This window comes from Elephantulus edwardii, unplaced genomic scaffold (assembly GCF_000299155.1).
Source record: "Elephantulus edwardii isolate Elephantulus edwardi_28Jun2011 unplaced genomic scaffold, EleEdw1.0 scaffold00099, whole genome shotgun sequence".
Lineage (NCBI taxonomy): Eukaryota > Metazoa > Chordata > Mammalia > Macroscelidea > Macroscelididae > Elephantulus > Elephantulus edwardii.
In genome coordinates this window covers 1,735,041-1,749,743 of record NW_006399849.1, presented here as the reverse complement: position 1 = coordinate 1,749,743, position 14,703 = coordinate 1,735,041, and the positions used below count along the sequence as shown (strand labels likewise).

Below are 14,703 nucleotides of genomic sequence, written 5' to 3'. Positions count from 1 at the left end.
GCTGGAGCAGGAGGACAATCTCCTGTACCAGTCAGAACTGATTTGATAGTACACACAAAAAAACTAATAAAATTTTTTAAAAAAGAAAATAAGTCAGTAGTTTGGTTGTTGTTTTTTTTTAAGTCAGTAGTTTTGAGATTTCACTATGTTATAAAGTCACATTTGTATGGAAAAAAGGCTTTATAATAGTCATTAATCTTCTCTGTCTTGGAGATGCTATTTACTTTTGTCATTATGAAGTTTCTTAGTTTTGAGGCAAAATGGTAAATTTTCAATCAGCATTTAATAAAGTTTTGAAGATAATTTTGGTTTCTGATTTTTTCCAAATTCATATATTTAATACTAATATCTTAAATGTGGCTTTAAAAAATTAAAGTTTATACAGTCATTCTCATAAATCGTATTTTATAAAATCAATCACTATTGTACAGTGCTAACCATTACCCCATCTTTTCAGACCCCATCCAGATCTCTTCAATTTCCTTTACCCCCCCTCCCTCCACCCACCAAATTGTGTGACCTTTTGATTTCTCCCCTACGCATTCTACCTATCTACTTCCATCCCTTCCCCCACTTGGATTTCCATAAATGTTTTACTAGTTAACTTCTTATTTTTACAATGATCTTAGGTAGAGTTTATCATTATGAGAGTGCATTAGTTAATGCCAGCATAATGCTCTCCACTCACTCCCAAGTTATGTAGTAATTTTTTAAAATTATCACCACTGAGTGCTATGTAGTATTCAATCGTGTGAACATACCATAATTTGTCAATCTATTCGATTGTGATTGGACATTTGAGCTATTTTGACGTTCTTGCAATAGTGAATAATGCTGCTGTGAGCAATGATATACAAATCTCCATTTGTGGCTCATTTCTCATTTCCTTGGGATATATTTCTAGCAGTAGAGTAGCTGGGTCATAGGGAGTTTCTTTGTTCATCGTAAGTTCAGTGTTCTATTAAGGAGGTATATTTTTGCAAAACCTATACCTGGCAGTTTTGTTCACAGAGTAGGGGAACACTACATGGCTGAAAATAAAGAAGGGATTGCATTAGGGTTGTATTCTCTTTCCATACACTGAGGAAATGATTCAAGACGCTGGGCTCTATGAAGAGGAATGTGGCATCAGGATTGGAGGGAGAATCATCGCTCTCTTATGTTATGCAGATGACACAACCTTCCTTCCTGAAAGTGAGGAGGACTTGAAGCACTTTTTGCAGAAGATCAGGGAATGCAGCCTTTGGTATGGATTGCATCTCAGTGTCAAGAAAACAAAGATTATTACCAGTGAACTGATAGACAACATCATGACGGTTGGAGAAGAGATTAAAATTGTCTATGATTTTATTTTGCTTGGGGCCACAATTAATACCTATAGTACCAACAGTCAGGAAATAAGGAGATGCATTCATTGTACTGGGAAAATCTGCAGTTATTGGAGATAATATATCTCCAGATTATTGAGGAGTAATGACGTCAGTTTGAGGACTAAGGTGCATAGTTTATATGTTGTTGTTGTTGTTGTTGTTGTTATGCGCTGTCAAGTCGCCTGGGACTCATAGCGACCCTATGTACAACAGCCCTAAACCCTGCTCTATCCTTTGCCAATCTCACTGTCTCCGACACACCTACCCTGATGACCCCAGTCACTTAATATCTTCAGTTTTAATTTGGTTTTAACATGATAAACAGCATATTTATTAAGAAACTCAAAGAGCCCCATTAATGTAAACAGATGATTAAGCGATCAACTTCTGAGTCCACCTAGTTGTTCTATGAGAGAAAGAACAATCCACTTTCAAAAAAATTACTATAGCCCAGCCTGTTGTCACTGAGTCAGTTCCAAATCATAGGACAAAGTAGAACTGCCCCATAGAATTTCAGAGCTATAATCCTTACGGGAGCAGCCAGCCACATCTTTTTCTAGGAGAAGGGACTATTAAGTTCAAGCTGCAGACTCAGCTTTAACAACCAAGCATTTAACCATTACACCACCAAGACTTCTTTAAGATTACATCCTGGACAACTCTGTGGGCAATTCAGCTGTCACATGACTTCCTCTGAATCAGAATTATCTCATTGGCACCTGACATAAGAAACTTTTCATTTCTAAACTCTTAACATCAATGCAGTGTTTAATGTTATTATAGCTACCATAAGTGATTAACTAACTCTCTGTCTTTTTATAGGATGTTGATGCTACAAATCCAAATTATGAAATTATGTGCATGATCAGAGACTTTAGAGGAAGTTTGGATTATAGACCACTGACAACAGCAGATCCTGTAAGATTCTTTATTAAAAAAAATCCTCTAAAATTTTTGATAGTACAAATACAAAATACTCATTTTATATGTATATAAAGTTTATAAATTCATACCGTATTTTTTCCTCTCCTTGTGAATGTTCATCTCTACAGTTTAAGAAGAAAATCAAGAAGTTATCTGCATTTGTGCTAATGTCCATTTCAAACCAAAGCCTTCAGTCTTTGGAAAAGCAGAGTCAGAGTTAAATTGTCAGAAAATTCCATTTCTTTCTGACTGTTATTTATACATTGATCTCAGTTCCATGCTTACTTACTCTTTAGGTTATAAGCTCCACTGTTACTTCCATAAACTTGAAGTTAATTGTTTTAATAGTTACTGACAGCTGCTGCAGACTAGAAACCTATGCTTGATAAATGCCCTGCCACCTCCTTACTCAACCGTTCTTTCTAAAGAATGTTAATTTATTGGACAAGAAATGCCATCTTTTCAAGTATTCAGAATGTATTAGAGACACAAGGACCTCTAGTGACAGCACTTGAGAAGTTAGCAGTTAAACCCACCCAGTGACTCCACAGAAGAACCTGCCTCCATAAAACTTCAGCCAACAAAACTCTGTGGGGCAGTTTGTTCTTTTACGTGGGGATCACTTTTGAGTCAAAAGCAACTCAATAGCACTTAACAAGAACAGCATTGGTTACACAAAATACAATGGGTTAGTTAGATGTATTATAGAGGATTTCATAGAGTTGTTAGTAACCCTTATGTTTTATATATTTTAGGCTTTGCTGCCCACCACTCAAATTATTTAACCTATAAGGTCTGAGATTATGGTTTGGGGGCAGAGATTGACAGACGCTGTAAAGGGCCTGGTAATAATTTTACTTTGAGTCAGTCATCTGATTTCTTTCCTAACTGTTCAACTTCTGCCATTGTGAAAGCATCCGTAGGTAATACTTAAATGAAGAGGTCTGTCTGGTAAAGTGAGACTTTACCAAAGCAATTAGTGAACTTGATTATGTCTGTAGTTTTGTATCCCTGGTGTATGAGAATTGTTGTTAAAAGGAGATGAGTATTGATAACATGTATCTGAAGAAATATTTTTATATATAAGAATTAGCATATTTATAAAATTGTACATACTCTATTCAGTAACCTTTTGGGAATTATGTTTCTTGCCTGTAGTTATCTTTGTGAACAACATTATACAATCAACCTGAAAAGTACCACTTGATAGAAATTTTTCTATTGTATTTAGCACACTCAGGTGTTACATACAAGAAGTTGTATATATTTCTTGCTCATTAAAGTGAAGATATCTTCTTAAAAATGAACCTAATGCTACTTAAGAATAATAGTCAAGTTATTTCCAAGGCTTGCCCAATAACAAACAAGTATTTGCTGTCTGTATTCATACTTTCAGAAATAATTATGGGTGGTAGCCACTAAAATTGTGTGAGTTAGTTTTGGGGTCTTTTTACATTTATCGTATTTATGTTGTGCATAAATTACCAAACTGCTGGACAAAGTGACTATGTCATTGACTTTCCAGTGTTTACTACTCCTGATCACTAAAATAAAGTCTTTTTCATAGATTGATGAGCACAGAATATGTGTTTGTGTAAGGAAACGACCACTCAATAAAAAAGGTACGATACTTAATGAGTTCTAATAAAAGTTAATTTTTTCCTTTTATATTTTCTTTTTTATAATTGCATAAATCATATTTGAAAGAATTAAGTGTAAATAATTTTCTTGCATTTGTACATAACCACTAATTAGATGTCTATAGCTTGATCTGTTAACTTACTAATTCTTTGGATAATTGCCATTGGTTTTGTTTTTGGTGGGATTTTGTTTTGTTTGGTCATTTCTTTTATCATATAAGATGGGTGAGGACTGTGGGGGACGTTGGGAAATGCCCGATCCTTCTTGGCAGTCAAGACATTGCTGATTTTTTTTCTTGCTTCCTTTTGGCACATCTATGTGACCCCGCCCCTTTCTTGAGACCAGTTTGTCCATGGAAACCTTGAACAGCTCCATGGCATGGCACTCATAGGGCACACCTCCCAGGCCATGTCCCTTGGTGTGCATGGTGAGATGCCTGCAGCAGTTACTGTGCCTCAGCTTGCTCACATTCTTAGCAGTTGTGACTCCTATTAAGGCCCATGGCCATGGGGCTGCTGTACTAGTATGGCTGCTGTGGTGGTACCCTTGATTCTTCCTTCACAGAAGTTGTGATTCTTTTTCACCTTTGTTGTAAACACATTTTGTCTTATTCATTGGCATATTTATGGGACACTGTGTTATACTTTATACTCAATATGGATTGCATCTCAAAATGGGGAGAACAAAAATCCTCACCACTGGACCAATAAATGGTAGATAGAGAAAAGATTAAAACTGTCAGAGAATTTCTTTTCCTTTGATCCACAGTTAGTACACTTAGTACTAGTAGCCAGGAGATCAGGAGACATATTACACTGGGAAAGTCTATAGTCAGAGACTTTTCCAAATCTTTGAGGAGCAGTGATGTCAGTTTAAGCACCTAGTGTGCCTGATTCAGGCCACAGTCTTTTCAGTCACTTGCCGTACATCTGAGAGCTGGATAATGAATGAGGATGACAGAAGAATAATTGTTGCCTTTGAACTGGGGTATTGGAGAAGAGTACTGAATCTCTCCTGGACTGGCAAGAGAACTCACAGATATGTCTTAGAGAGAAGGTAAGGCCAGAGTATTCTTCAGAGGCAAAGATGATGAAGCTTCTTCTCACACACTTAGGGCCTATTGTTAGAAGAGGTTATTCCTTGGAGAGGGACATCATTCTTGGAAAGGTGGGAAGGGAGAGGAAGTTTCTTGGCCAAATGAATTGAGACAGTGACTGCAGTAGTGGGCTTGAGTGTATCAGATACTGTGAGGATGGTACAGGATAAGACAGGGTTAAGATCTGTTGTTCATAGGATCACTCTAAGTCAAACTCAACTCGATGGCAACCAACAACAGCAACCTTTATACTTAGAAACGGTACTTTTATATAAATTCTTAAATAATTTTTGTGCTTTATCTCAAATGTTGTAAAAATTACTGAACATTGATTTTCATTTCTTTCTGTAGAAACACAAATGAAAGATCTTGATGTAATCACAATCCCCAGTAAAGATGTTGTTATGGTACATGAACCAAAACAAAAAGTAGATTTAACAAGGTACTTAGAAAACCAAACATTTCGTTTTGATTATGCCTTTGATGACTCAGCTCCTAATGAAATGGTTTACAGGTAGGTAAATTTCTTTTGAATCAGAACTTGTTCTTATACTTTATCTTTGATCAGTACCTTAAAATATGTCTTGGCATATCCCTCCAAAGATACAATCTTCTTTCATTCTGAGTTTAAACAAAGAAGAGCATGTAATAAGCATTATAATGAATATTAAGATTTATTCTCTTAAACTCTCCACAATCTTAGTTTTCATTACTTAGTAATTTATTTTACGTGTACACACACTTACCATAGATAAGGAATTTACATGTCAAAATGTTAATAATTCTTTGGAAATGGAGTATGGTGAGAACAAGACTTTGATTTTTCAATTTTTATTCTTTATACTATTAATAAATTTGAAAATATTTGATTAAATGTGCCATTCTAGAAAGAAAACTTACCAATCAATCTACTTTCATCTTCCTAATTTTTATTATCCTCAAACCTTTGGATAGTTTTAATATATGAGGTTTAAATTTGTTCACGTATTCAACTTAAAAGCAACTTGGACTTTTGTATATGTTACTGTAAAAAGAGCAAGGGCCGTATCTGACCTTTACCAACTTTACAAAGAGGAACTGTCCCTTTCAACGGCATCAGCAACATAAAAACAATTTCCATGAGGCCACTGTATATGTTCCCCCTGCTCCCACATCTCTTTCTACTCATCCCAGCCTAATCTTACTGCTTTCCTAGATCCACAATCCTATGCTATAGCTCACAGATCACACAGAACCATATTGGGGAAGTCAAAAGTTAGTAGCAGAATACATTCAGGACAGCTTCCAGAATGTTCTTACAGGCATGTCAACCTTGAGACTCACCGCTTTAGGTCAGTGTTAAAAAAAGCTCTCAGTCCTGCCAGTTGTAGCTCTTACCACCCCCTCGGTTGTCTCTCTGAGCTCTAGTTCAATGATGTAGCAATCCCAATGTCTTATGAGGCTCGTGTCAGGTCTCTGGTTTTCTGCTATGGCTGCTGTGGCTCTTGCTCACAAAGGCCCTAGTATAACTGGTGCAAGAATCTCTGGTCCTGAAGAACATGTTACATTCTCTTGCTTCTTTGCTGGTGATGAGGTTTCTCTAACTCGGCTTCTGGATCCACTCAGTTTAATGGTGAGACTAGCCAGTCTCCTTGTGGATAGGCTAACAAGCCCTATTTTCATACTCCTGCCCATCTCTATGGTAAAGTCAGTCAATGGATAGGGACGCCATTTTACAGTAAATAGAAGATTTCGCCAGGACAGGAATATCCACTTATGGATAACTCCTGCTTGCCTTTTAATATTAATGTGAATTTATTTTTAAGGACAGATTTTTCATCATAGTTTCATTCACTTTAACTACATATGCAACTTTTATAATGTTGAAAGCCCATTAAATAGCTTTTCCTTACTGAGTTTTGCACATTTTTTACTGAGATTGTAATCGATGCTTTTTGATGGAATAATGATTTCATCATATATGTCTTGTACTAATACTACTGAGTTTTATTTTTCATTTTTTAAAATATCTCCTGTTATCATCCATAATAGATCTTATTAAGCTTTATTTTGTTCATTGCCATTGCTACTCTTGTTTCTTATAATTAATTTCTTAAAATTATTTAAACAGTTCCTGGATATGGTTAATTAAGATTTTATACAGAGTATTTGTTTCAATTTTGGCTTATATGATTTGCTATAAGTGTTACTTGTTTAACTTAAATATTAACAGGAAATTCTGACAGATGCCTTTAATTTAAGGTTTACAGCTAGACCTCTTGTGGAAACTATATTCGAAAGAGGAATGGCTACATGCTTTGCTTATGGCCAAACTGGAAGTGGAAAAACACATGTAAGTAGTTCATTAAAATGACTTTCAGGAGTGAAGCTACAGTTTAACTTTCGTAACACTTAATTCTAAAACGTCATGTCTTAAGATTTGCCGCCTTCACGCGCTCCCCCCCCCCCTTTAGTAAAAGCTGTTATTAAGGGAAACAAATCTCTGTTCTTTATTTTCTTTTAACATATAGACTATGGGTGGTGACTTTTCAGGAAAGAACCAAGATTGTTCTAAAGGGATTTATGCACTAGCAGGTAAGTGTTGTTTTTTACATATAGTTTACAATAATCTTAGTAGATTTTAAAGTGATTTTGAAATAAGACTTTTAGAAATAATGTCAAGGATTTTAAAGGCAACTAGTATTCTTTCTGTACATACAACTTACAGATAATCTACTTGAAAAGATCTATTAAACTTTTGATAACAGAAATTTTTATTATATTTGTGACAATGCAATCTGGAATTTTGTTGAAGAATGTTGTTGAACAATTTGTTAAGTATGTTGGTTGTCTGTGGTTAGAGGAGTAACCTTATTTTAACCTCCTAAAGTTTTATGCTACTTAAAAAGATAATAGGAGCATCATTTTTCTTTATACTGTGAAGAGTATAGCATCTAGACCTTAAAACAAAAAACTTAATCGTATTTTATAATTAACTTTAGTCTTTGTTATTTATAGTCTCATTCTACACATAGATTAACTTACTCCTCTGAAAGTAGAAAATTTTAATTGCTTTTATATTTATTATATCTTAAAATTTTTTTATATGAAATTCTTGACAGCTCGAGATGTTTTCTTAATGTTAAAGAAGCCAAACTATAAGAAATTAGAACTTCAAGTTTATGCAACTTTCTTTGAAATTTACAGTGGAAAAGTAAGTGCAAATTTCTGTAGATACTGGAATATTATATATTAAAATTTTTGTTTTAAAATGTCCTTTCAAATTCTTCAACTTCAATGTTGAAATTATTCTAAGAATGCTTTGAAATTTTCACTCTGACTCATTTCCATGTAGAATTTTTTTTTAATTTGCTAATTTTAATAAAATGCCTTTTTGCAGGTGTTCGATTTACTAAACAGAAAAACAAAATTAAGAGTGCTAGAAGATGGCAAACAGCAAGTTCAGGTAGTTGGACTACAAGAAAGGGAAGTCAAATGTGTTGAAGATGTACTGAAACTTATTGACATAGGCAATAGTTGCAGGTAAACATTCTCATTTTGATTAAGAAATGATAGCACATTTCCTAATAAGAGCTATATCCTTTGTACAGCTTGACGAAAATGTGGAGGTGTTAGTACACTGTTGCAGCAAAGTCTTTGTTTATACACACTTGTTATATGTAACTTTTGAGCGACTTATATTATATGGCTATCATAGTACAAAAGAAAGTTCAGGTATTTTTTAAATAGTTCTTTGTATTTAAATGATTGGAACTTTATGAAAATATGGTCTTCCCTTGGTGTCCACAGGGAATTGGTCATCTTTTTTTTTAACCTGAGATTGATTGAATTTGTTAATGTACCCTGCAGATACAGTTAGCCAACTGTATCACAGTTTGAATATGTATATTAAAATCATATGTATCAAAATTTCCTTGTTTGTAGAACATCCGGTCAAACATCTGCTAATGCCCATTCGTCTCGAAGCCACGCAGTATTTCAGATTATTCTTAGAAGGAAAGGAAAACTACATGGCAAATTTTCTCTTATTGATTTGGCTGGAAATGAAAGAGGAGCTGATACTTCAAGTGCAGACAGGCAAACTAGGCTTGAAGGTGCTGAAATTAATAAAAGCCTTTTAGCTCTTAAGGTAAATAAAATATATTTTAATGTGTAAGTTTTTGTCTTTTGTGTAATATTGTTGAAGCAATTACAGAATGAGATTTTTTTTCCAGTGTATAAGGTTATAATTTAGAAGTCTGTATTCAGTTATAGATTTATATTAACAAATATTTTTATCTGCAGTAATTGTTCATTTTAGGATAAGGTGAATAAGCTATCTGTGGGTTGGTGGAAAATGCTGATAGTCTGATAGTAAGTCGTTGAGCTGCCTACATGAAGGCAAGCAGTTTGAGTCCAGGCTGCTCCATGAGAGAAAGATGGACAATAGATTTACTCCTGTGCCATGTGATTGACTCCTTCTGAAAACGCACTGGAGAGTCAGCTACAAGTCGTGTCCAACTTGATGACACACAACAACATGGTTTGATATGCTACTAAGAAAGATTCCAAAGATCTTCAATCAGTCTTGTTTTCTTAGAGGATGGCAAAGAACCACTGTTGTTGTTGTTGTGTGCCATCGAGTCACTTGCGAATCATAGCTACCCTGTGTACAAGAGCTCTAAATGCCGTTCTGTCCTGTGCCAACCTCGCCATCTCAAACACTCTCATTCCCACCACTCCACTCACAGAATTGATCCATCTCATTGAGGGTCTTCCTCTCCTGCGCCATCCCTCCACTCTCCCAAACATGATGTCCCTCTCCAAGGACCAGTGCCTCCTTGCAACATGCCCAAAGTATGTCAGACGAAGCTTCAGAATCCTTGACTCCAAAGAGCATTCTGACTTTACCCTCTCTAGGACAAACCTGGTTGTTCTCCTAGCAGTGCATGGTGTACTCAACACTCTTCTCCATCACCACAGCTTAAAGGCATCAATTCTCTGTCATCCCTATTCACTGTCCAACTCTCTGATGCATAGCATGTAATTACAAAGACTATAGCCTGGATCAGGTGCACCTTAGTCTCCAGCCTGACGTCGATGCTCTTCAGTACTCTCGAGAGGTCCCTCACAGCTGACTTTCCCAATGCAGTTTGTCTCCTGATTTCCAACCAAGAATGTTGACTGTGGAACCAAGTAAACTACTATCTCAATCTCTTCACCATCCATACTGATGCTGCCAATTGGCACAGTGGTGAGAACCTTTGTTTTCTTGATGTTGCGCTTCAATCCATATTGAAGACTGCAGTCCTTGACTTCTGCAGCAAGCGCTTCAGGTCCTCCTCAGTTTCAGCAGGCAGAGTTGTGTCATCTGCATAACATAGGTTGTTGATGATTCTTACACCAATCCTGATGCCACATTCCTCTTCGTATAGCCCAGCGTCTCGGATGATCTGTTCTGCATAGAGATTGAAAAGGTATGGAGACAAAATACATCCCTGACAGACCCCTTTCTTGATTTTGAACCATCCAGTGTCTCCCTGCTTTGTTCTGACGACTGCCTCTTGGTCCAAGTATAGGTTTCGCATTAGAGCAATCAAATGTTCTGGGATTCCCATTCTTCACAGAGTTAGCCATAACTTGTTGTGATCCACACAGTCAAAAGCCTTTGCATAGACAATGAAGTGCACAGATAGACATTCTTCTGGTATTCTCTGCTTTCTGCCAAGATCCATCTAACATTAGCTATAATATCCCTAGTACCACGACCTCTTCTAAATCCAGCCTGCACATCTGGCAGTTCTCTGTTGACATATTGTTCCAAACATTTTTGGATAATTTTCAGCAGAATCTTGCTTGCATGTGGTATCAGTGATATTTATTGTTCAATAATTTCCGCACTCCGTTGGATCACCTTTCTTTGGAATGGGAACAGATATCGATCTTTTCCAGTCAGTTAGTTGGCCAGCTGGCTGTCCTCCAGATTTCCTGGCACAACTAAGTGAACACATCCAGGGCAGTGTCTGTTTGTTGAAATAAATCAATTTATATTCTGTCAACTCCTGGGGCCTTGTTTTTTGCCAATTCCTTCAGAGTAACTTCCTCCTTCAACACCATAGGCTCTTGCTATTTATGTTATTTCATGAAATTCCTCTGTGTCAGCCAGTTCCTTCTGATACAGTTACTCTCTGTACTCCTTCCATCTTCTTTTGATACTTCTGGATCATTCAACATTCTACCCAAACTGTGTTTAAAAGTATTGCCACCCATGACTTAAATTTGTTTTTCACCTCCTTCAGCTTAAGAAACGCTAAGCGAGTCCAGCCCTTTTGATTTTCTGACTCCAGCTCTCTGCACATTTCATTATATCTTGCTTTGTTGTCCCGAGCTGCCTTTTCAAATTTTCTGTTCAGCTCTTTGATTTCTTCCTTTAGCTTTGGCTTCTCGGCTCTCTAATGCAATACTCAGAGTCTCATCTGACATCCATCTTGGTCTTCTTCTTTAGCCTTTGTAATGATCTTTTGCAGTCTTCATGGATGATTTTCTTGATATCCTCCCAGAGCTCATTTGGTCTACGCTCACTGGTGCTCAAGGCCTCAAACCTGTTCCTGAGATGGTTTTGAAATTCTAGTGGGACAGATTTAACCACTAGAATGAGTTAAATAATTTCTCAGAAAATATGAAATAGCTTTCAGAAAGTTAACCAGCTCTTTCTAAACTAGACAGCCAAACTTTGGAAAGAATATAATAATAGAGTATATTGTTCATTTTCTTTTGAATTACCAGTTAAAAACATAGCTTTTTTCATTTTTATTTTGTTGTTGTTATTATTATTATTAAATTAAATGAAAATTTGCAGAGACTTTGTATTTCCATTCATTCATTGTTGCACTTTTCTCTCTCCCCCCCTCCCAGTACACTTTTCTCTTTGAAAATTCTTTCATTGTTTTACAATCCCTCCCACCCAGGTCCACTCCACTATGAAATTTTTGTTCTGAGCATCTGTTTCAATGCAGTATCCATTATTTATCCCATCTTTCTCAGTTTCTCCCCAACCCTGATGTCAGTCCTGTTTCACAACAGTGGCACTATGCAGTATTTGTCCTTTCGTGACTGAGATACTTCACCCAGCATAATGTCCTTCAGGGTCACCCATTTTGAATAATATTGCATGTTGTTGTTTGTTTTTCAATGCAGCGTAGTATTCCATTATGTGAATATACCACAGCTTCTCTATCCATTCGGTTGCTGATGGGCAGTTACCAATTGCCTGTCATTTCTAATGTCATGAGTTCAGTAAGCATCTCAGGAATAAAGATTTAAGGGTTTTTCTTGTTTATTTTTAAGTTACTATCTTTAATTAAGGTTTATGGGAGCATCCTTAATAGTCTTGTAAAACTGCCAGCTGAATTTTCAGAGCTCATGTAAGAGATGTTTTAAGATATGTTAATTAAGATAACTCTTGTTAAAAAAGCACATCTGTAAGACTGAAGGTGCTGAAATTAATAAAAGCCTTTTAGCTCTTAAGGAGTGCATCAGAGCCTTAGGTAGAAATAAACCTCATACTCCTTTCAGAGCAAGTAAACTCACTCAGGTGTTAAGAGACTCATTCATAGGTGAAAACTCACGTACCTGCATGGTAAGTTATTTTTTGTTTTGTTCCCAAAGAATAACTGTATACAGTATTCATAAGTGGCTTACTATTCATTTACAATCATTGAAATGTTCTATTTTAAGAGATACAGTGAAATTTACGATAAAGCCACTGCCAAACTGATAGGAATGATTCTAATACAAATGTGATTCATTTAGCTAACTCCATCATGTGGTTTTCCTGAGTATTGGTTTCCATTGTTTATATGTCTTGTAATTTTGTTATGAATAAATACCTTCTAGATAGATTCTCTCATGTTCTTATTAAGATTATTAATTATTTCTTTTGTTTTAATAAAAAGCCAATTTAGCTGAACTTACTCCCAAACTTATTTTTTCTGTTGGTGCAAGTAACTGAACTTGAAATCTCAGTTTAGTTCTAGTCTTAAGAGTCTGTCCCGTGCCTGACCAGTTCAGGGATCAGCCAAAGATTTAGGCAGTAAATACATAGAATCTGAGCATCCCCTTTAATAGCTCTCATCCTTTGTGGATATTTCCTTTCAGCTGGTGCATTCCACTCCCCCACCTCCACTTCTCCATCTGGGTGCTTTGGTTTCTTAAGTAGTGGGATTGCCAAGTTGGTAATCAAATTTTGTCAAATTTACCTTCAAGCAAAAAGCTTAAAAAAAAATAAAAATGAGTAGTCTGTGCTCTTCCCTTCTTTAGGTATTGTCTACTTCCATTTTCTGGCCAAAATTTTTATGCCTTCAAAGTTACACATTTAACCAAAAGTATAATTATTATTTTGGTTATAAGATACACAATTATCTTGAAGTTCATATATTTTTAATCTTTCTTTTAAGATATCTTTATGTAGTGGTAAAATGAGACCTTAAAAATGTCAGTGTTGTTTTACACATTTATAACGCTTTCTTTAACTGCACCTTTTTCCCGTAGATTGCCACAATCTCTCCAGGCATGGCATCCTGTGAAAATACTCTTAATACATTAAGATACGCAAATAGGTATGAGAGATGGTTCTCCATATTTAAAATTTTACAAATAAAGTCTTAGTATTTAATAAGGTTGATACTACTTCATTTTTGAAAAAAACTTGTTGATTATTAGTCTTTATATAATATATAGAATTGTTTTGTCAGGTTCTAAAAATCAATAGAAATATATTTTGTAATTAGAAAAGGGATTCTACCTTAGTAGAATTGGCCTTGTGTGCTAGAATATGATACTGGGTTTTTTATTTGACAAATTTCATTATACTGTATTACATTTAAATCTATAAATTCTGCATCTGTTTTTCATATTACATTAAGACTCTTAAGTAAATGTTTACATTTTTACTTGCATTTAGAGGTAAAAATTCCTCTTTGTAATCCATTTTTAAGGAGATATGGTGGCCTAGTGATTAGCAATTGTGCTGCAAACCCAGAGGCATACAATTCTAATCCAACAGCTTCTCCACAGGAGAAGGATGGGAGGTCTCCTTCTGTGTGATTAACAGCCTCTGAAAACCCACCGAAGAGTTGGATATGGCTCAGTTTTAGTATGAAAATCCATTCATTTTATTGAGCACAGGCATTTATTTGCCCTATTTGTTTTAATCATTATGAGAATTTTCTTTTTCAAAATATGAACTATATATACATACAGAAAAGCATCCAAGACATAATTAAACAATTTCTTGAATGCTTATACATTGTACCATGTAATTTGGAAAGGGGTTAATATCTTAGTAGATAACTTGAGAACTGGTAAATTTTTTTGTTTACTTACAAATTATGAGTATCTGCTGCCATTGAGTCCATTCCAACTCTGAGCAAACCTATAGGACAGGGTCAACTGTGCCAGAGGGTTTCTAAGACTATATATATATACATCATGACAGTAGTAGACTGACTCATCTTCCTCCCTCAAAGTGATTAGTTGGTTTTGAACCCCAATCTTATAGCAGCAACTGTGCTGCTAGACTCCTAAAATCACTTTAAGGAATTAAAGAGTAAATAGAATCATACCATTGTTCTTTTCTGTTTTGCTTTTCTTTCAACATAGCTACCTTTTTTTTTTTTCCAATAAGAAGTGTTG

The 14,703-nt window shown here is 35.6% G+C and overlaps 1 protein-coding gene across 3 annotated transcripts in view; it reads left to right on the top strand.

Moving 5' to 3' along the window:
* KIF2A (kinesin heavy chain member 2A) overlaps positions 1 to 14,703 on the top strand; it is a 123,915-nt gene that overhangs the window by 85,883 nt on the left and 23,329 nt on the right. For all 3 annotated transcript variants that reach the window (XM_006891507.1, XM_006891508.1, XM_006891509.1), the window contains exons 7-16: positions 2,193 to 2,288; positions 3,862 to 3,916; positions 5,383 to 5,545; positions 7,273 to 7,363; positions 7,542 to 7,605; positions 8,133 to 8,224; positions 8,411 to 8,553; positions 8,956 to 9,125; positions 12,504 to 12,649; positions 13,561 to 13,628. In XM_006891507.1, the coding sequence (XP_006891569.1) occupies positions 2,193 to 2,288; positions 3,862 to 3,916; positions 5,383 to 5,545; positions 7,273 to 7,363; positions 7,542 to 7,605; positions 8,133 to 8,224; positions 8,411 to 8,553; positions 8,956 to 9,125; positions 12,504 to 12,649; positions 13,561 to 13,628 (1,088 nt within the window). The remainder of the gene's footprint in view (positions 1 to 2,192; positions 2,289 to 3,861; positions 3,917 to 5,382; positions 5,546 to 7,272; positions 7,364 to 7,541; positions 7,606 to 8,132; positions 8,225 to 8,410; positions 8,554 to 8,955; positions 9,126 to 12,503; positions 12,650 to 13,560; positions 13,629 to 14,703) is intronic.